The sequence below is a fragment of the Struthio camelus genome, chromosome 3, assembly GCF_040807025.1.
Source record: "Struthio camelus isolate bStrCam1 chromosome 3, bStrCam1.hap1, whole genome shotgun sequence".
NCBI classification, from domain to species: Eukaryota; Metazoa; Chordata; class Aves; order Struthioniformes; family Struthionidae; genus Struthio; species Struthio camelus.
Window position 1 is genome coordinate 41193350 of NC_090944.1, and position 23067 is coordinate 41216416.

At 37.9% G+C, this 23067-nt stretch overlaps 1 protein-coding gene across 5 annotated transcripts in view; it reads left to right on the forward strand.

The window, feature by feature from the left end:
* Positions 1 to 23067, forward strand: part of SMAP1 (small ArfGAP 1) — a 93332-nt gene that overhangs the window by 62464 nt on the left and 7801 nt on the right. For all 5 annotated transcript variants that reach the window (XM_068937495.1, XM_068937496.1, XM_068937498.1 and 2 more), the window contains 2 exons: positions 11880 to 11964; positions 20925 to 21052. In XM_068937495.1, coding sequence (XP_068793596.1) covers positions 11880 to 11964; positions 20925 to 21052 — 213 coding nt within the window. The remainder of the gene's footprint in view (positions 1 to 11879; positions 11965 to 20924; positions 21053 to 23067) is intronic.

Consider the following 23067-nt stretch of genomic DNA (forward strand, 5'->3'; position numbering starts at 1 on the left):
TACATTTCTATTTGGTGTTATATGCCTTCTGAAGTTGCTGAGCCCTTGATGTTTTTATATGCAAAATTGGTATAAAGTTAGAGAAGTAGAAAACGGGAACTTGAGTTACCTAAGATTATTCTTCTATCTGAAAGCTACTCAGTTACAGCTAAAAATAACTGCAGCATTTTTGCTGGCTCTTTTGAACGTGACCCTTACCAAATAAGTTTGTTCTACTATTGCCAGTTCCTATGCAAAATGTCCTCAGCTACCTGTGTCGTATGATCTGGGAAATGGGAACGTGCCAAAAAGCAGCCAGTAAAGGTGGAGTTCAGGCTGACCCATGGGTTCTGGAGGGTATAGTGGTAGTCCAAGATGCTCTCAAGGGATTGCAGTGTGTGAGCACAGTGGCCTTAAAGCACTTCACAAACTTGGACTGATTTCTTATTTTGTCAGGGTAGTGATTAAAAGAGAGAATGGGGGTAACTGAAGAGCAGTATAGTTGTTGCTAGATCTGAGTGTTCTTAATTTTTTCCCCTGCAAAGTTTAACTCCTATCAGAAGACCTTGCATGTAGCGTCTGTTGTGTTGTTCAAGCAAGTTTGAGGAAAGATTTTCGTTTCTCTCTTGTTTCCCCCTACCCATCTTGTTCTGTACCTGGTAGCCAACCAGGCAGTTATGCATAGGAAAAAATACCCAATTGCGATGTGAATAAGGGTTTAAAAACTGCTCTGAGCACCTGATTGTACAAAACTCTTGGTTATCCTAGGTTAAGCTATCACTCGTCGAGTGAATTGCTGTAGTTTTGTAATTGTAGTCCTCACCAGCGTCATAGTAAAAATACAATACCGTGACCCTGCCGTATGGTTACTAAAGGAAATACTTTTTACTCTATATTTTTACCTGTCTAGGACTATGTACATAATCGCTTCCTGTAGCTCGGCTGACAGTCCCTCCCTCCCTCTCTCCGTGCAGTTTGTTCTCAGAGACTGGTGCATACGCGTGCCACGTACGTGTAGTCAGATATAACAGTTGCTGGTTATACTTGTGTAAGCAGCGAATGGGGCTACGCCTGGGACTAGGTTTGCCAAAGCTGCTTGCCATCGCCTTCGCAGTGCCCATCCTGTGAGATAAATATTCAAGGATCTAAAGCAGGGTGGTGGATCCAGTTAGGCTGTTCTTTCAGTCCCTCCTTACAGCGAGGCAGTTGGGCGAAACTCTTGAAGTGTTCTCCTGCATCTCTTAGGCTCATAAACTATTAGTAATTAATACCAATATAGGTGACAGATCCTAATTTTTTTTTTTTTTTTTTAACTCCATAGCAAATAGTGATTGCTAACTCTGAGCCTACGCTTGTGCTGGTATGGAATAAAAAGCTAAATCTTCTAGGTTTTAAGACCTTTCCTTCTTGCATTACTTCTGTGCTATTTAGCAAAAGCACTCAACTTGAGTATTTTAAGAAGCCTAGCCCTTTCTGCTCCTGCCTCCTTTGCTTTTTTTCCTGAGGATACCCAGTGGAGTTCTCTACCTTCCTAAAACTGTTTCTCCTTTAAAGTACATCTATCTCTACATTCAAAGAGGTTTTCATAGATTGTTATGGCTTACCGCTTCCCCCAGTCTCTTTACTAGTGCCTAAGTTATGGGATTTTTGTCCTGTACACTGTAGCTAAGAAATCTGAGTGCTTTTTGAACTCTAATTCATCTGTCAAGAAGAATCAAGTTACGGTCCAAGTCCTCTGAGACTTAGTTGCCATCATTCTTGCCTTTAAACTCTTATGCCCTGTTACTGCAGGGCAGCAGGTAGTTGTATATGGATCTGCATAGTTTTCCTTCAGCAGGAGTTGCCTGGTACTGGTTAAACTTGATTTCCTTATTGCTCTGGCATTTTGATTGTGTTGTCTGCTTGAGATACAGCCAAGATATTTGTCACCAGTCTGAGGTACTCTAAGAAAGATGGAGGGAAAACTCTGCGAGCATCGCCCTTCCCTTTCTGTGGTATTGCGCTGAGAGTCAGGAGAGGACAAGCTGGTTTTTCAGAAAAAGGGAGAATAGGTAACACCAGAAGTAGGTCTTGTAACATCCTTTTGTGTGTGTGAATTTAATAGGTGTGTGACTGTCAGTGATCACTTCAAAACGTGGTCAGAAGGCAGGGAATCTCTCAACCTAATGGCGTGGAAAAACAATCAGAACTAGCTTTTCAAAATACGATTCTTCTCTAGCAACAACCTGTATGTATAGGATGCCTCCTGCATTCAGTGTTCATCTCATCTTCAACTGAAGACTTATGTAAATGTCCCTGTAGCTTTTTTTTAACTGGGCAGTTGGGGTTGAGATTTGGTTTAGTCTGAGGTCAGACACCTAGTAACTGTGAGTTAGTGAGCTGCTGAATCATTCTCTGGGCTACACTGATGGTAATGGTGCCTAGACAACTAGCTCACTTGTAGAAGCTTCAATCTCAAACTGGATTTCACCCCTAATGTCCTCTTCTTAGCAAAAAGATTTTGTGGTAAGGACCAAGTATTTCATACTTAGTTTTTTTTTTTTTTTTAAATAACCTCGTTAAATAGCCTGTGGGATTAACTGGTATGATGAAAGTCTATGTTGAATAATTGCATGCTGTTTCTCAAGTTAAATAGTTATTAAGTTAAGAGGAATAATTCAGAAAATGTAATCCTATCTTTTTTGATTCTGCTGAAGTTTTTAGAGAGAGGGTATGAAATACTAACAGTGCTCACAATTTCTATTGCAAAGGCTTTTGATAGCGACTTGTGTAGCTACACTTCTGTAGCGACTCTGGGCACTCAAGAACGTAATTTAGAAGCACAACAAGTCAAAAATCACTGATACGTTCAAACACAATTTAGATGTTACCCTGTCAGATCATAGTGCACAGTTACAGATACATAGAGGAGGGGACAGGCTGCTTTTTCCATTACAGCCTCCGCTTACTGTAAAGGTGACTAGGAGCAGCAGGCAAATACAATTGCAGTATTTCACTTTGAACCTTCTGTTTCAAAATGGTAACTGCAAAACATTAGTACTGTGTTGCTATTCACTAGTACTTCTGCTGTTGGCGTTTCCACAGGAATGAGTACAGATTATTCAAAATAAATTAGTACTTTATCCATAAAGTTGATTACTTCATAGTTCTTCTCTGTCAAATAAGATTATAGTCTTGTTGTTTTCTTAACCCTTGTTTTTAAAGTGAACTTTCTAAACCGCTGTCTTGGCAAAAGATGTTTCTGAAACCTGAAATTATTTTTAACGTACGTTCAATATGCATTTATAAAAATTACTGCAATGTTAAAATCTTCATGGCGCAGGATTATTTCTAGAGCCCTGGCACCGTACTAAGCGTAACTTCCCCCTCTAGTCAGGAGGAGAATATTGGAACGTAGGATTAAGAAGAATAATTATCCTCTGAAGGTTTCCGTTTTTCTCCACTGACTACAGAAAGTGCTTTGGGTGACTAGCTGAGAACCTTTAGACTCCTAAATTATTGAAGACGATTGTAGATCAAAATGCCCTCTTCTTAAATGCTGAAGACTATTTAGAAAGGTGCTTGTGTTTCATTTGTGCAATTCTTTTTCAGCCTTTTTTCAGTCATTGCATTCACTGTACTGAATTACGCACTTTCACCTTTTTGTGTGTATTTGTTACAAATAAACATGCCAATTTTGCTTAAAATAGAGCTTACTGTTTTCAGTATATTATCAAACTTGTAATATTGTACCATTTTTCTGTAACCCAATTACTAGAATAACATCCTTGGGCAGTTCTCAGTTCCTAGCTACAAGAGTCTGCTTAATTGACAGATCAGGGTGTGCAGGTGATGAGTGTGTATAATATCGCCAAGGTTTTGTAGGTGGTAGTTTGCAATCTCTGAGTTACAGCAGAATGTGTATTTGGATGTGTAACTTCTTAAATTTTATTTTGTATGTTTTCGGTATGCCTATTATTTTCCAAATTAATAATAATAATAAAAAAAATTACTCTTTTCAATTAATCCAAATGGCTGAGTCCTTAGAATCGTGATTGTGGTTGGAAGAACAAATAATGACTAACTTGCAGTAGCATTAAACTGTCGTGATAAAGGTAGATAGACTGTTACAGTCTGTGTAATATGGGTTGGAACTAGAGAAGAGATGAGGATATAGTGTTCTACTGATATCGGCCATAAGAATAAATACTTGCCGTTAAATTTAACGCTTGAGCAGCACCGCGTTCTGACGCCTGTGTCTTTGTGGGAGGAGGCTGCTGCTTTTTCCTCTGAGTGGTGGGTTTTTTTGCTAATTACTGGTGATTTAGAGGACAGAATAATGCTTGGCTGGGGATAGTCTTTTAACTTACCTCAAAATCCACTTTGTGTAGAACTTGAATATTTGAAATCATTTTTCTCCTTGATGGTTTCTGTGAAATGGGACCATCACCCAACGCACTTTACGAGGCATGCGGTGTGCGTGTTTTGGCCCTCGCCTGTTGTGGTGCAGTTGTTTGCCCACTGAACAGGATCACTAGGGTCTTTCCATTAGCAGTTACTCTGGTGACCCGCTGTGCAGAAGCCCTTGCATTCTCTTGCTCTTTTCCAGGAGTAATGGGGACTGGATCTGATGACCCAGTTGGTTCTTTCCAGTCCTGCAGCTGCTCTACCGGCACAACATTGCCGTAGTGGCTAGGGTATACACAAATGCTGCTAGCCTTGCTCAAGTGATTCATTAGTGTTGTGGAAGTATCTTGTAAATTGATCGGACCGCACAAGTGATGTGCGGTGGTTAAGCTTAAAAGATGGATGTTACTTTCAGCTGACAAGCTATTGCAGACTTTTCTTAGTTTATGCTTCAATCATTTTGATTTTTATATGGCTTAATTGTGTCATGCTGCTCCTAGGAATCGGTTTGCAAAATATACCGTATGGACTAGATCTAGTTCTCTTGACCCTGTTGAAGAAATGTTTTTATTTATTAGAAAACGTGCTTTACAGGAGCATATAGGAGAGAACAAATCTATAAAACCAACCCTAATTCTTTATGTGTGACTAGAGTAATTAACAGTGTTGTTTACTGGCTTATTTGGTTTCAACTAATTCAAGCAAGTGTTTCCCTTAGATTGAACCAGGATAGTTTTCCTAGTGTTATATTGAGAGCAATGCATTGTAAGAATTTAATAAAATATAATATTGGTTTATATAAAACTGAGCTTTTCCTTTTAAATTGAGACCTGTCAGAGACAAAAACAATACTTTTGTTCGTGTTTTATTTTCCTGACCTATACTGCTATTCTTACAAATCCTATTTTTTAAATTAAATTTCAGATAACTTCTCTTATTCTTTCCTCACTTTTTTTGGGGGCAAAAATAGGGGAAAAACCTGCAATGTAAAGTAAGTGCAGCTTGGAAATTACAAGTTTGCAAGTTACTTTTTCGTGATAGAATGGAAACATTTCTTATTCGATGCCAACTGGAAGGTTAATATTCTAGAATGATGTTCTTTTCTCTCGTAAGGATCTAGTCAGAATTTGCTCAAAATACAAGTCCAAATTTTGGTTTAAGTACACATTTTTTGTAATTTCTCTGCTAACAACTGATGGACTGAAAAATATTTTAAAATCATAGAGATGAAATGGTAAGAAAATGAACAAAATGGAAAAGTGATTTTGATTAAATGATACCAGGTAGCTCTCTGAATTACAAGCAGGCTAGCTGGTGCAGCTGCCACTAATGGAGGCATCAGGTTGATGTGAATCTAAGAAAATTACATTTCATAAAATTATTTAAGCAGGCCCATTCGCTTGCTTGTTTTGAAAAAATAATAAATAACAGATGGCCTGTTTTTATCCACAGATGACTGCTTCTTACAGTTGTTAGGACATGAATTGTTTGTGGTGGTTTATTAGCACAAAGCATTAAAGATGACTGACTCACAATGTGAAGGTTTATGGAAATTCCACAACATATATAGTTCTGTCCATTAAATCCAAGCCAATTGATTTCCAGGGAAAGTGTGTGGAAATTTAGTGGTGGTCCATATAGTCACTTCTGCATTAATTTCCATTTAGTATAGAGAGACAAGAGATATTTCTTTGTATCTGTGGATGACATGCTTTCCCTACTGGTCATTTTTGGTTTGTTACAGATAAATTTATGGGAAGCTCCCAACTATTTTCAAATACCACTGGTTTTTCCCCCAAATGGTTTAAGAAATAGCTTCTGCTTAGAGTTAAGAGATGACTTATGTTGTTACCTGAGGAGTATTAATGGGTAAGGTATTAATGCAATGTTGTAATAGTATGTTTGGATGTGATCTTGGGAAATATGCTCTAGAGGACCCTGCTTGAGCAGGGAGGTTGGACTAGATGATCTCCAGAGGTCCCTTCCAACCTCAACCATTCTGTGATTCTGTGTGTGATTCTGTTTTTATTGTATTTTAGAGGTATGGTAGGCAGGACTTAGATGTAGCTTGATTTAGGTGTAGAATTGGGAGTGAATAATCATTAGATACTATAATTTAAATTATATTAAATGAGGGCAGAAACTTGAAGAGAATATTGTTTCCATGGTAGCAGCTTCATCAATTTTAAGTGTGCAACTACTTACCTTTATTTTATGTACTGTTAATAAAATGCATCCTATACAGGTTTTAAGAACAAGTTACCCATATGATGAGATATTTTGACAATTAATATGCCTTCTAAATACTAAAACAAAATTCAGGTATTTTATTAAGGAGCAGCATTTGTATTATGTATCATATAGTCTTTTCAGAAGAATAAAAGGAAATATCTATCAGATATTGGAAGAAAAACTACTCTTGACCTCAGTCCGTTCTTATGTTCGTACTCGACTTGCTATACTGTCAGCATGGCGCACCTCTCCAGATCCTCATAGCAGCTGTCACCTCTTTGTTGCAGTAGAACTTTAAAAAAGGCAAACTGGAAAAAATAATCAAGTGTGGAGTATGCACACGGTATATTCCTGCGGGAGATACTTGCACATAATTAGTGAAGCAATCTTCAGAGCTGCTACTACAAAGATCTCATACAGAGCTTCAGGAAGAGGCTACTTTAGATACAGGTGATACAGGATGATTACTGATAAAGGAAAGGGCTTATGAGTACGAAGACTATCCTGAAACACTGTTTCTCTGCACTTAATATCACAACGGCCAAGATAGATGAGCCCTTGAGAAATTGGTGCGTGATGCTGATACTGACTTGCCCACACGCCGTGGAAGACAGCTACAGCGTAGCCCCTTTTCATTGAGCAAATTAACAGATTACTAGATTGCCTGAAAGTATGAAAAGCCTTCAGCCTTGGCACAAATGTCTGGCAAGAGTGAATAAAATAGCTGACAATTTCTGTGTGCTGTATCATTTGAGAGAACAAGGTACTAAAGTAAACAGTTGAAAGGATAACTTTGGGCTAAACAAAAGAGTGAAGGACTGTATTATCCCACCTAGATACTGTCTAGCTGTGATTGCCAAAAATAAGGATGCCCACACTGGATCTGCATGACGAGTAGGCGTATCCCCACTCCTCTACTGAGCAGGTCTGCTGTATAGGTGAAAATACTTACAAAAGGTTGCAAGTTGAGGTCTTTATTTACTTCCTTAAGCTGAGACAAGTAGGTAGTATCTGCTGCCTGAGAGAGAACTTAAATGAGTTATTGGGCCCATTTTGAATCAGGGGCTCCGTTTTCCTTTGAGCAGAAAATTCCAAGTAAGGCTGCATAATAGGCTGATCATGTGGAGGGTACAAAAGAGTTGACTCCCTAGGAGCCTGTTCAAACCCTCGTATCTTTTGGTGCTATTTACAAATAATCTGTTTTTAGTAATCTCAGAATAATTTAGGGCAAAGGACATTGCTTGGTTTCAGTAGCTATTCAAAGTGAGAACAGCCTCAAATATATAGTGTGGTGGCTGTTAGTGACTGCTGCAAAAGACGGACATGCAAATCCTGTATATGACAGGTTTTGATGCGCTGCTCTCTGAGAGGACAGTGTTTCTTAAGAATCAAATAGCACAATGAAGATGACCTTGAATGAGAAGCTGTTACATATGACCTAAAGTAAATATATGTAGGAATTGCTCGAAATCATGTCGTTTGTGTAAAAAGCAGAAAAACCCAAACCCAATATATTGCTAAGCCAACCTAGAAGGTTGTCAGAAATGGTAGCCCCAATAACCTTGAAGGCAATTGCACTAATATTGTGTCCCAATCGCCTTCTACTTGACTTCACTGTAGCAGATTTTTAATGCTATTCTTAGTTTATCTGATGCTGCTCAGTCTCTAATTTTTATGCTCGCTTTTCCCAAAGGACTCAACAAAGGATAATTTGTCTAGTACTAGTGTCAATATTTAAAAATAATTGCTGTGATAGTCAAGCAGACTGGTAATAGAGATGAATCTTAACGCAGCTGGATTCACAAGCAGGTTTGTGTCATGGTATGTTACATTGCTACAAAATGCAGTGATTTTTAGATAAAGCACAACACTAAATTAAACATTAAGTTTAAGAAATGTCACTGCCTTCTTATGCAGTGTTTTGCCTGTCGCCCACTTTTCTGCTCACTCGGTGTGGAATATTTAGCTTTAACATCTCTAAAGATCACTCTCTACATCAAGCTTAGTCATGTATGAGTGCTATTGAAGTATCAAATTTCTCTTTATGATTTGGAATAACATTTTCAAGAGGCTCCAGTGTGGCTTCCCCTTTTGATCTTTTTGAAAGTTTCAGCACGTTCTTGTCTATACCAGAACAATAAAGGTTGGGAGAGACCTCTTGGGGGGGGGGGGGGGGGGGGAGGGCTCTGGTCCAGCCCCAGAAATATGCCATGGGCTGTGTGCTACAGCCTGCTTCCATAAGGGGCTGCTTTTCAGCACACCTTCTTTTGGTCACCACAGTGCAGTCAGGCGAAAAAAGATCCAAGGGGCTAAAGATGGGACAAGATCTTAAGAAACAGCATGGGGAAGGAGGTTTATGTATGTATTCTTAAATTAAGAGAAGTTGCATGCATGTGGTTCATTCTAACTCAGCCCAGCAGCACCAGGCTTGCTTAATTTACACCTTCGTGCAGGTGACTTGAGAGGAGTCCTTCTCCGTCTTTGAATCACAGCAGAGCTTAGGCACCAAGCACGTGTGTCATCTGAGTTTGCACAAAAGCCTTAATATGGGGCCTGCAGTACCTTAGCCAGAAATGAAGGCACAGTGAATTTTAACATGGTTTCAAATTTGAGAGGATTGAAAATTCCAGTAACTAGTGCATGATATGGTCAGAGAATAGTGGGGAGAGGAAATCAACTTAGTATTGCAGGTAAAATTTAGGGTAAGAAGCTGTTGAGAGGAAATCTTTTTTGCTCTAGACCATCTGCTGAGTATTGCTTAGTATGAACGCTGCTGTAAAGATGAATATTGGTAAGCTATTAGGCGACAAATGGCTTTTTTCTTTTCTCAAACTCAAAACGTTTCTCAAAACGTTTAGTTTTTGGCAATGGGACAAAATGAGGAAGAAATTGCTGATAAGGAAATATATTAATAATATGGAAATGCTTGGAAAGCATACCTTAAGGTATCTTCTTTTTATTTAGAAAATTAATATTTCCATACCTTAAGTCTTCAACCCCTTTCTGGTTTAAAGGGTGACGAAACAGAAATACGGCAATAGGAAGAATAACTGTTATCGGCTTATTATCTGAAAGAAAATCCTTTTATGATAAAAGTTAACTTATTTGAGTTGTAAAAAGGCATTTGGTAAGTTTTGAAAGAATTCATTTGACAAAGCAGAGGGCCTAAGTAGACTTTTTGCTATGAGTTTAGGTAATGAGGTTTATTTGCTACAGTAGTAAGTACGTGGCTAAATGAAGAAGAATGCCATTTGCATCCTGTCCGTTCAGTTGCTACTAGCGTACGCAGAGCAGTGCTTTGGGTTCTGCGAAAACAAAAGGTTGCACTGTAAACCAACGCTGTCAAGCTTCAGTGTATTTCCAGCTTGGGTCTTCAGACAGTGACTGTAAACCTAATTGGAGTAATGAAAAATTTGCACATTTAGTGTATTTCTCGCAGGTTTGCTTTCCAGTTTAAAGAAGTTGTTCTGTGTTCAGAAATGTTAAGCTGCTTAAACAAAAATGTCAGTGTTACGAAGCCAAGTAACATGTCAGAAGTGCTTCTTTTTACAACTTCAGTGACCCATAGCGTTCCTTATAGCTGTTGAAGAAAGGCCAAACATACAAATTTTGGTCATGAGTTATATATCTTCTCTGAAATACTTGCTGTTAATAGCTTGATGTTCCTAATAATAATTCAAATTACGTGGCATATTTTCTGAAGTATGCTCAGTTGTGAAAAACTTTATTTTCAACTGTCACTTTTAAAAGTTCTTGTTGGGCAAAAGTTTACTTTCAAAAAAAACTATACTTTTTTGGTAATACCAAATATATTTATAAATTCTTTTCTCTGGAATATATTTCCAGCAGGCAGTCTCCCATACAAACTTGTTCCTGAAAAAAGCACTGTTAGAGTAAATGTAAGGGTTTTAGGCTACAGTAAGCAAATACTCCTTTGACAGACTGAAATAGGGGTGAGACCAGTTTGGGTGTGAAGACACCTGTTCTGTGTCACTACAGAAACGGAGCTCGGTTTATTGCAAGTGTTTTGAGGAGGTTTTCAGTGGGAGATTGCTCAAGTCGGGGGGGGCGGGAGGGGGCCAGTGATGCGCTGGGCCTCTGCTCGCTGGAGCAATCCTCGACTGTTCCCCGCTCCATGTAAGCCCTGAGCTCATTACTCTTTATCCCTCATTTGCAGGAGAGGAAAGTAAAGGATTACATATAGAAGGAAAACTTGCACCCGTGCATTGAAGCATGTTACAGAGCTATAACGTTCTCTAACGCTAAATACTACTTTTTAAGGTTTAATGGTTTAGTGACTTCAACAGACTCGGTGACTCTGTGCAAAGCCATGTTAGGGGCGGGCTAAAGGGAGGACGGGAGCAGGCTGTTGTGTTCCCAGGCCAGTATGCCCAGCCTCGCAACGCTCGGCTGCCGCTGCTCAGCAGCCTGCGCTGGGCAATGGCTCTACTCGCTCATCCACCCATCCGCTTCTGCTGTGCGTCTTTTTGTGAGAAGTATGGAGTGAATGCATACAAGAGAATACCTTTGTAATGTCACTGCTTTACACCAGCTTGTATTCATTTAACACATTGAGAGCTTGATGGATTATGGTGATTGCTATAAGAAAAAGAGCTATAAATATAGTTAGGAAAAATCATTCTCATAGGCAAATTTCATGTTGATCCCATCTTACCTTCTGAAGTCTCTAGGCAAGAGAAGCCTGGAAGCTCCCTTTTCCAAAGGAGAAAAGTATTGTTATTTGCCTTAGGATTGCAAAGAAAAGCCGTGAACACAGATTGTGTCCATCTGTGCATAGCATCTATAAAGTTTGCAGTTTGTGCAGATAGTCTTTTCAGGAGTGCTAAACAGTGGCACTGATCTGTTTCTGGTTTGTTAATTTAAGCTTTTAAAAGCCTGTTTTTTTCTCTCTCTCTTTAACACAGCAGAACTGTGTAGCTTGGATGCTGCAATTATTTGAAAACTCAGATTACAGGCAGCTTTTTACCTAATGCATGATATGCAATGCTCCAGTTTAATATTTCAATTTATTTTTAACTTAGCCTGGAAATTGCATTTATTTAAAATTGATTATACAAATTTTACTATACTGTGCCTTGTCCCTTCTGACTGTATCTGCAATTTATCTCATTACAAATCCATTTATGATGCACAAATACAGAAAAGGGCTTTTATTTCTGATTTCGGGCAGAGGCTTTAATGGGAATATTTTTTTTTTTTTAAGTACTGTATGCTTTTCCGAAAGGTTACTTGTGGTTGTTTTTTTTTTTTTTCCTTTAAAGCCACAGAAGAAAGAGGATCAGCAATTAGAAGTTAAAGCAAGTCCAAAAAAGTCATCAGAACCCACTATTGATCTGTTAGGACTCGGTAAGCAATAAATAATTCCCTGTTTTTCAATGAAACACACAGTCGTCATTTTGTATTTTAATAAATATGTTTGTTTTTTATTTTCTCTATGCTTACTGATACTGTTAGCTGAGTTTGAAAACCGTAAGACTGAGTGTGTGAAGTTGAAGCTAGAAAGGAAAGTGCTGTGGGGATCAGCGTAGGTCAGTGCTCGGGCTTTGCCAAGGAGAGTGACGAGCTCCCGTGGGAAGGGGGAGTTACCACAGTGATCTTCAGAGGGCTTGTGGCCTGCCGGATTTCGCTGGTGATGGTACAGCTGTATTTTTAAATGAAATGCTGGGGTCCTCCGAATTGTATTTCTGCAAAAAGTTATTCCATAAAATCCCTATACTGAAAGAACAGGAAAGTGTCTGTTGACAGCAGCTAACGAGTATCTTGTCAACCTTGACTTGGAGAGCTTTTTAATGTGAACTGACTGTGACGATCATTCGTTTTTATCTAATAACACCTTTTGCTCTCTTCACTGAGAGGTAACAGTGTATTTGTCTTGTAAACAAACAGTTTTGGACTCCTTTTAACTTACACTGTCTGCTTATACTATTATATTCTTTAAACTTGTTCTCTGCTCGTTAAAGGCTATATTTATGAAATCTGTGTTTCATTTCTCTAATGTTACTGTAAACGTGTTCCCATTGAACAGTATATAAAAACTTAGAATGGATTTAGGAAAAGAAAAAATACTACAGTAACTATTTTTAATCCCTTTTATTGTTCAGTGTTTTAAGAAAATATTCTGAGAATTGTGCATGGATATTAGAATATTCCGTTTATAGGTTTATATCAATCAACTGGTTATTCTTAAATTCCCACATTTTTTAGAGGATATTGGAGGAAACTGATAAGTCTTTTAACTTATTACAGATGAGAAGAATAATTACAAACCTGAATTTGTAGAGAACTTTTTTTAACTTTTGGCTTTAGGTAAAGTAGGAATAGTGTTGCAGCAAAGCAAAAAACATTTTCCCTGTTTTAGAATTCGCACTAACATTTAAAATACAAGCTTTTTCCCCCTTTGGATATAGAGGCACTGTAAAACACTATCATTTTTGTACTGTTTATGTATATGCGTAGTCTACGTGCCATCCCAACTGATCTGCTACAACGGGCAAGCAAATCTTAATTAACAGGGTAGAAAATAGATTATGGATGTAGAATGAACCAATTAAAAACAAAAATAATTCAGACTTGATGGAAAACTGGACCGCCTTTATTTTGCTTTACCAGCCTAACAATCTAATTAAGGAATAAAATATAAACGCCATGTAGTTCTGAGATTTTCAGGCTTCTTTATCTTTTTAGGCATGATTTGAAAAGGATCTTGGTAATGTATTGCTTTATGACAAGATAATGAACTCAAACTACATAGGCTAACTTAATATTTTATATGAAATACAGGATTGAAATTGGTGTTCAACTACTGTGCTTTTCCAGTGGGGGGAAAAAAAAGCGTAGCGAGATACAGAAAGGGAGGAGTTTCGTTTGTATTGTAGCAGAACGTGATTTTAGAGGAAGGAATGTTTAAAGATGTAAATAAATTGAAATGCAGTGCGGTAAGCTGATGTCAGCTGGAGTCCGCTGAGCTGCAAAAGAGAAGCATATCGACGACAGCATGTTTCATTTGGAGAGTTTTCTAATGAATTCCTGCAACACACTACTTGTTCTTCATTTATTGATTCAAACAGTATTAAAAGAAAGACCACTTCAACCCAATATATTTGTCATATCAAGCAATATTAAAATGGATATGTATGACTGTATAGCTGCTTGTTCTTATTGAGTGGCCACATTTCTACCAGTAACGATTCCTTCTCTCAGGACTTGATTTCTGCAAATGAAGAGCAGGAGTAGTTTTTACTGGGCAAATTGGAATCATTTGTTGTAGCAGATCAAGTAATTTTAATGGATTGTAATTCATGCTAGAAGAATTTTGGCTTTCAGCCAACCTAACCTCTTGCAAGGTGTGGTTGTTTAGCGTGTGCAGTTTGTTTTTGTTGTTGTTTGCATAAACCTTGGTGCTAGCTTTGGGTGTGAGGTAAACCTCTGGGTTTGTCTCAGCAGGATTTTTTACAGCAACCTCTTGTCAGAATAAGGAGAGTATGCTGTGAAGTAGGACTTACGCTTAGAAAACTAGTGGCAATTGTAGCTAAACAAGGTAATTTTCTAAAAATAAATTGGCTTTTCTCTTCCTTTATAAAAGGTGAAGTTTTCAAGCTAACATGCCTTTAAATCCTGTAATAGCAGAAGAGGCATGGTATCCTTGGTGCCTGTATTATCCTGTTTGTGAGTCTTCTGAGCCTTCTTAAATGTGCTTCCTTTGAGCCCCTGTGCAAGGGAATTTACTGCTAAGATGGTGCTTGGATTTTTTTTTTTTTTTTTTGTAGCTGAACTGATTTCTCTGGATAATTTCCCTGTTCAATTCTTGATGACCCCACATTCCTTCCCTCTCTTCTCAGTCTATGAGAAATCACAGCCTATTTTTGTTGTCTAATACGGAAACTGCTTTTTAAATGATCCCTACACTTAGTTGGATCTTAACTACACCAAAAAAATGCCATATAGAAAATGTGGGGACATGCAAATCAGTAAGATGGGGTACTATACCATTAATTTTTAATAGGGAATTGTAGGCAGTGCTTTTTAGTTTGAATGTTACAGCATGTAAACTAAAGTTCTTCAGTATTTGGATCATTGTCACCGCTATCTATTCATCTTGCATTCTGTGTTGCTTGATATTTTGGGGTTTTCTCTTACGCGTTAGATGTCTCCACTTAGGCCGGATTGATGCAAACAGAAATTTATTAAAATATTTGAAAAAATATTTGATAGTTGTAAAAATAGCTGATGGGAATGTATCTTTTCATGGAAAATTACATGGACGTTTTTGGATCATTTGTCAAGAAATGTTGCTTAGAAATTATTTCAGCATTATGTGAATACAGAAAAAAGGCAAAGTTAATGGCTTTTAAAGGCATTACCTTAATTATCAGAAAGGGGAAGAACGCATTTTACATGTTTTGCATCATTTACCATATTCAAATATGCCATTAATAAAGCAGATAATTGCACATTCTGAAATAATCATTATAGTAAATTATAATGAATGACCAGGAGAAAAGACTGAGAATTTATTATGCTGTTTTATGTCATGTTTGTTTTAAGAAACCCTTGGCTATACCATAAGTAAATTATTGTGTGAGGGGAAAAAACTTTAATATGATAAAGCACAGTATGGCCACGTTGTAGAGGTGAATGGGAAGCTACGGTTACATGAATATGAGCATGTGGGACATCTCTCTGGCACAGTTGGAGGTAAAGTCTGGTATGGTAAAAGCTGCTTCGCTGCGTGGCGGGGATATTCTGAGAAGGAATAGTAAGTTTTGAGAGCTGACTCATAGTATGAAATGTAGCTGAATGGTGCATACCTGAGAAATGTACTTTTGTCAGTACTCTCTGGCAGGTACTAAAGCAGCAGCAGCATTGGTCTTGTGTTGGAAAGCTGCATTTATGAAATAAAAAAAAAATTACAGGTATATCAGTATCATATATTGATATGCATATACATAGATATAATAGATACTAACATTTATAGTAATGCTGCTTTGTTAAGGTTATGCTTAGATAAGCAACGTATCTTCCCACAAGGAAAATAGTTCCAACCGTTTGAAGCATAAAGCATTGTCAGCTGTCTGGCTTTCCGAATTTTATTTTGATAATTATTGTCTAGAAATAGGCTGCTTATGAATGCTTTGTTGCTTCCTGCAAAGGCTTTAGCAGTAACTACTTCCAAAAACATTTGGAACAGACTGACTGTTTTGTTTTTTTTATCATTGTCTCAAGTTGTGTGTAATGAATAATCATACACACCTATTCAAGATCGAATTCTCTCCCTCTATTGCAGGTCTTAGTATGGCTTTCATAAATGTATATACATAAAAATGTGTGGCAGATTAGTAACAGATTTTGTGTAAATAGTTTGCGCCATAGAAAATATGGGTTTCAGAAACGTAATGCAAAGTTTAAGAACAGATCTTTTTTTTCTTGCTGTTTCCCTTTCTCGCTGTTCCTTTGCAACTCTCCCGCAGGTCGTTCTCGCTGTCGGCACAGATAAATATACCAAGTAGCAGTGCTGTATGTGAAAGCCTTCATAGCGAAAGGCAATACTGAAGTAGAAATGGTAATGCCAGGTACTAGGAAAATGTATAGAGAGAAAAACATTATAAATGTAACCTTGACTAGCACCCTTTCCTCACTAAATACATCCTGGTAAATAGCTTCTGTTCCTACTAACACATTTCTCTAAGACTTCCTAATCTGAAAGCGGAAGCAGCATCTGTTGTGGCAGAATATGGCAGTGAAATGCGAACTGTTGTACTGCCATAAATGCAAAAAGAGACGGAAAAGCGGATGCATCTCTTGGTCTGATATCTAATAAATATCTACTTTGGGACTGCAGCTTAGGAACAACAATGGAAAACATAAATAACATCTCTGTACTTTCCACATTACCTCCTCTGACTGAGGGAGGGTGAAAGCTGTGCCTTGCGCACACCCTCGTTGCAGTGGTGCTGCCACATCTCGTGCTTCGACCTTAGCTACCGGTGCGTGCTCCAGGCACGTGATGGAAGCGCTCGCTGCTGATTAAAAGGAGGTTGTTTCGTGGTGGCTCTGTGAGGGTCCCCCTAGTAAGACAGTTCTTGCTTAAAAATGTAGATTTCTCAAAAGTGTTTAGAAAGAAAACAGGTAAAATCAATCATGTTTCCTGTCAAAACCACACCACCTCTTCTTTTCAGCTGTTAATGGTAGGCAGCAGAAGTTGTTTGAACAGCGATGAACTTAGAACTTGGACCTAGAGTAACTTACAGCTCCACAGGAGCATCTTTCTTGGACTGCAGAAATATTTTACAATGAGGGAAAGCAGGAAGTGCTTTCTAATCAATGACCTAGTGTGTCAAAGTTGAAAACAATGCCTTATCTCCATAAACGTGTGAAGTATTGTTTTGAAATACGTGTTTGTGTATGTGTGACTACATACATTTAAATGAATATATTAATATTGCACCAATAAGCAGGAAGTGAAAATACTGTGAGGTTTCTTCTGTATTCTGAATTTCAGCATTTTCTGGCACCTTTTAGTTTCCTGTTGGCGGGAAAATGCTTCAGGAGTAACTTTTTGATAGATATAAAAACTCCAACCATTATTTCTTTGAGGAAATAAGTAAGCCAGGGTCTCCTGTTAATATTATTCATACTGTTTACAACCCAAATTTTAAAAGTGTAATTCAAAATGACTGGTTTCTGCACCTCTAAGCTAAATATACATATTTCCCTGTCTGTGAAATTCACTCAGGTGTCAAACATAAGTATGTTACCAAATTAGACTGTTACAGAACACCTAAAGCTGTCAAAGGGCTTTGGACTGATCTAGCAAAACCCTGGGTTTTCGTAGTACTAGTTTATAAGCAACATATTAAACACTTGAAAAGTGTTATGTTCTTGAAGAACGTAGATGTGTTTTTATATGACTGTCCTAAATATGTGAAATGCTTGTTTTACTAAATAATTACACTTAAATTTTCCGTCTTACAAAAAGCTTATTAAGCTTTTTTACGTTCAGGCAAACTGAACCACTTTGGAATATGAGATGAGTGTGGTTTGGTTTTGTTTGGTTTTGTTTTGTTTTAAATACATATCCCTCACTGAGAAAGTGAGAACACTAAATTATTAATTCCAGATAGTCATTTTGCATGAAAATTGTGCACTAGTCATTCCTATATTTACCTGAAGAGGTGTGCCTTTTGGGAGATGATTTTGGAACTGTCAGGTGCAGAATGACCTGAAATGAATAGAGTGCTTTGAAAGGCCGGAAGCTTGTTACTTAAATCTCCACTATATTTATTCACATATGTCATCTTAAAGCGCTGTCCTGGGTGGAATGGTGGAAAAGCTTCTTCAGGCCTGTCGTCCTTGTGCAAGTCGCTCAGTTTCCTTTACCACAGAGGCTCTAATGTTTTCAAGCCATTCCCGTGACCGTTTTGCCTTTGTGGAGTTCTCAAGTCCTTCCTGATCTGTGTAGAGAGCACGGTCATCCTCACAACCTTTGGGTAATTTGGGACACACATATGCTTGCTGAGGCTCAGTTCCTAGAAAACGCTACTCGCTCTGTCCTTCTCATGCCCTTGAGACATGCCACTTACTGGGTCTGCATGCCACTGGTAGCGTGCGCGATTTTGTCTAGGTTTACTATTGATACGAAATGGATTTAAGAATTAGCACATACTTAATATTCCTATCTGATACTAAAATAAAGTACGAAGTCATTTTGTGTATCTGAAATAGTCACAAAAGCAAGCATGCAGCTCTCATGTGGTTGCATACCGGCACCTGTGCTCTTGGTTGTTCCATAATTCTCTATATGAAAAAAGCGCAATAAACGCTTTAGAAACATGCCAGGGATTTTACATATGCTAAAGTCTGACTGCTCAAAGATGTGGTTTCCTTAGCAGCTATAACTGTGCCACGTTTCCTATACATACTAAGGCACAGAGGTTAGCATCTCTACAGTAATAGAAAATTCAGTTATGCGTGGAGGGTGGTAACTTAGGACCTTTAATGACTTTTGTGTCAAATTTTCAAATATATAGCAAATATATTAATAGTGTTTATCTTTAAAAATAAATATAGAAATAAGTATGTTCATGCAAGGCAGCCAAGTGTGGGTCGCCTTCCCTGGGGAGGCAGACTGAAAGGAAGAGGTGGTGCCCTTTTGAGCCCGTTGCTTCAGCACGGCAGCCCTCTCGTATGAGTTATTAGCCAGAAACCTTGCCGGGTCGTCTACTCCCGTCAAGCAATTTCCAGCCTGATGAAGAGACCAGTGATGCTCTGAGGTTTCCTGCTGTTTCTGCTTTCTGACATTTTGGGCCAGCACCCTCAGTTGCTGGGAAGTGTAGTGTTCAGCTGGCAGAACTGCAGTGGGTTTGTATGTGACAGAACAAAATGATGAAAAATGATGATATTCTACATGTACAGCGACAGTGGGTACTGGGGGCTGCCAGTTATTTGGGTCTGTAAATAAAAAAGTAGGGGAGAGCAACGGGAGATGTTATTTCTAAGGAATGAACTTACTCAAGTTGTACAATTTTTAAATAAGGATTGGATGCTTCCTATTATTTGATTTTAATTAATATTGTGTCTCACCAGTGCTCTTTACTAATTAGACCACTTCTCCGTACTTATTAGCGTTCTAGAAAATATTAATATACAGAAAACTCACGTCTGCTATCTGCCTTATACAATTTTCTGGGTAGTAAGGCATACGTTCCATGTAATCTCTAATATACATTAATTTATTTTTGAATGTCCTCGATGCTTTTAAAAGTTTAAAAGGGGTCTGTCTGTTTTTTGTTGTCTTCTGTTTTAAAATTTGGAATATATTACAATGTTGGTTTGTAGCTGTATGTCGGAACTTGATGATGGATATATTTGAGGTTACGTACTTTGTGTAATTGTGTGACTTAAGAAAAAAAAACTCGCAGTTAGGATGGTAGGTAAGTTAAAATTTGGTTTACAGAAATTAGCACTTACGCTGAATAATGAACTGCAGATAATGTGGATACAACACATGAAACTGGGAGAAAGAAATCTGTTCTTTAAATATGTTAAAGAATTAAGTAAAAAATTGTTGTAAAATACTAATATAACTTTAGCACTGAATAAAATTCAGTATACTGTATTTCAGTAATTTTTAGAATACTAATCTTCCAGTATATGTAAATAACCACACCACTTGATATATGTAAATAACCACACCACTTGATATGACTTTCTTTGCTTTGGAGAGACAGTTTTGACTTAATTCAGTGAAAGAAATTTGACATTTGCAGTGAGTATTGGTAGCTGGAAAAGTAACTTTTTATTTTGCCTAAAAAAGCTTTCTTAACTTTGTTGTTAATACTATGCAGCCATCATAATGTTCAGCAGAATCTGTACTCAACTTTGTATTTGTTGAGCGCTGTGTAGTACCAATGCACTTGCGATAAACGTAAGAATTGGATAATAAATTTTATTCATTCTCTTTTTTCTTGGACAGCTGGTCCAAGCACTGGTTGGAGAGAGGAGAAGGAGCACTGGTTACTCTACTCATCAAACACATTTTGCAGTATTTTTGTCCCTACATCTTATTGAATATTTTCTTGCAATCCTACTTAAAACCGTAATCCTTCACCCCTTTTTCTTGTCCTGCATGTATTCATTTTCCCTTAGATCACTAAATATATTCATACATTCAAATGGTTAAAAGTGCGAAGGCTGTAGAAGGCTAACAGTACAGGACAAGAGCCGTAGGTTTCTACAGCTATTAGTCCTGTGTGCTTAACAGTGATTTTCCTGTGAAGCTATTTAATGGAATAAGTGCAAAGTACTTCTGAAAAAGGGTAGATGGACTTCATTCTACTGTGAACTTTAATTATGTACCCTTGAGTAAATTAGCATAATATGTTCGTGCATTCTAAAATACAATTCTGGGTTTTTACTTAAGAACCCAGAGGAGCATATTTTGTCTGGTGTGTAGCTACCAAGTTTGGGCCTTCTTCATAAGACATCTGTTTAAATTGTCACTCAAAATAATGCTGGTATACTTGAAGAAAACACTTGGAAAAAATGAGTGATGTGTTCTGATAATTTGGCATTGCTGTCCTTGAAGTCTTCAAATATTTTCTTGTTTCTGAAGCACGCTAAGCATTGTGTTTTCATGGAGAGAAGCCATTACAAAATCTGAACAATCTGACAATCTGAAAAATGTCTAAAATCTCTGACACTGCATATAACTTTGGATGGGTGAGTGGGGTGGGCATTGTGAAGTATTCTTACCCTGTTGAAACACTCTCAATTTTCCATTTAAAATGTGAATCTGTTGTCTTTTTAAGATGGTCCGGCTGAAGCAACCGTTACAAATGGAGGCACTACTACTGTTACAGCATTGAGTGATGACCTGGATATCTTTGGTCCAATGATCTCTAATCCATTACCAGTAGCTGCTGTATCTCCTGCTCAGGTAAATTTTGGGTACACACACATATGCGTGTGTGTCCATATGTATATACACATATATTATAAATATATGTACACACGCACACACTTGCATACACACATGTGCATGTTTTCCTTCAAGAAAGTGTTCACATGGTGATTCACACCAAAGGAGTGCATGCTTCTGAACACTCAAGGCTGGAGACCCTTTTTTTTTTTTTTTTTTAAGCTGTAACAGCTACGTTTTTCTCAACTCTTCCAGCTTCTGTGCTGCTTGGATATTAGCATTCGGAGACAGTATATTCTTCCTTTCTGATTTCTCTTTAGTTATCTGGCTAAATTGGATTCTGTCTCACCCTATTGATGGTAGTCATATTTTCTTTTAATTTGTACTCTTCATTTTTGTTCTTGTTTTAATAGGTAACGCTGAATTTATTTTTTTTACTTGCTGTCCTCAGGTTATTGGGCTTTAACTTAAACTTTTTAAGGAATTTTTATTGCTTTGTAACGCGGATATTTATGCAAGGCCATACCAGATGCTTCTTTCTAAGAGCTGCTAAAAATTTGGGATCTTAAACTTCATACTCAAAATCAAGAATGGATGTCAAGAAAAATAAACAATGCTTCCTATGCTGATAAGTCTTCATCTCACCTAGGAGCTTGCACATCTGCCTCCCTCAGGGAAGGGTGCCGTGAGTCTCTGCACATGGCTCGCTCCCTCCCCTACAGCTGTGGTAGCTTGGAAGAGCCCTATTGACTTGCCTGTTGCGGCTGATGGAGGCAGCTTTGGGACACCTAGAGAACACGCATAAAGCTGCAGCTCCTTCCTGGCAGCTTTCAGCCTCAAAGAATGAGCTGCTGGTGCTCACCGTGGCTGGCACAGCTTCTGAAGCATAACGCACATGTGCAGGCTTCCTCACTTGCAGCTGTTTCTGAGAAGGCTGCTTTAGAGGAATATTAAGCTGACCTTGTCATCTGTCGGGCCATTTTAGGGTGACGTGGAGGCTTATTTTTGGCAGAAGGCTTTTTATCTCACTCTACCTCAAGCAGGCAGGGCTAGTTTTGGTCTTGAATTTATAACTTGGAACCTGTGGTCTGTGCTGACTTCTACATATCCAGTAGTTTTGACACTATCTAAAATGGAAGGAATGATGATAGAAAGTAATTCTGAGGTTTTTAGATGGTACATTAGTGTAAATAATTGTTACTGATTTTTTTTGTTCCAATTTTACTGTCTCAACTTCCTTGGCAACATTTTTACTGGTTATTTTTCATTTTTTCATTGATTCAGATCGTGAACTGAAGTCATTGAACTAAATAAATCTGCCACTGAATAACATTTAAAGATTTAAGATCATTAGAAGTCTAACATTTTGTTTGAACTTGTCTAGCTGTAGAGACGGCAATGTGGTAGATAAATTCTTGATCTTTTCCTTCAACTCTTACTGGGTTCAAGGTGTTCTTGTAGCATTGATTTCTGTATCTTTCACAAAATAAATTTTTCTTAAATCACAGCACAACATCATAAATGTTGAACACACAGTTTTTCAGGATTAAGTTCAAGGGAAATGCGAGTGGTTTATTTTTGGATTGCTATGGCTGTCATGGACCAACTTTAAATATCCAGAATGCCATGATCTTTAACCATTGATTTGCAGTGTGCTGGGAATTTAACTCAAAATCAAAATATTTGCATTTTAGTCTCATATATTACTTTAAACTTCCTTTTGTCAGCCATGTAATACGTGCAATTTGTGTTGTCAGATAGTAAGTGTAAAGTGATGGATTCAGCTATAATGTTTGTGGACCTCGTACATCTGACCAGTATTTCAGAGTGAAAATTTCCTTTGCTTAGCTATTACCTCTTGCAGGTAGTATGTAAGCTAGCGATGACAAGTTATTTCTGCTCAGATATGAAGTTTGTTTCAGATTACTTGCAAATAGTTCTTAAAAATTCCACTACACTAACATCCCCATACAGCTCATGAGTACTATTCCCTAACCACCTGCAGTGTGTTCAGTTTTGGTGTAATGACTACT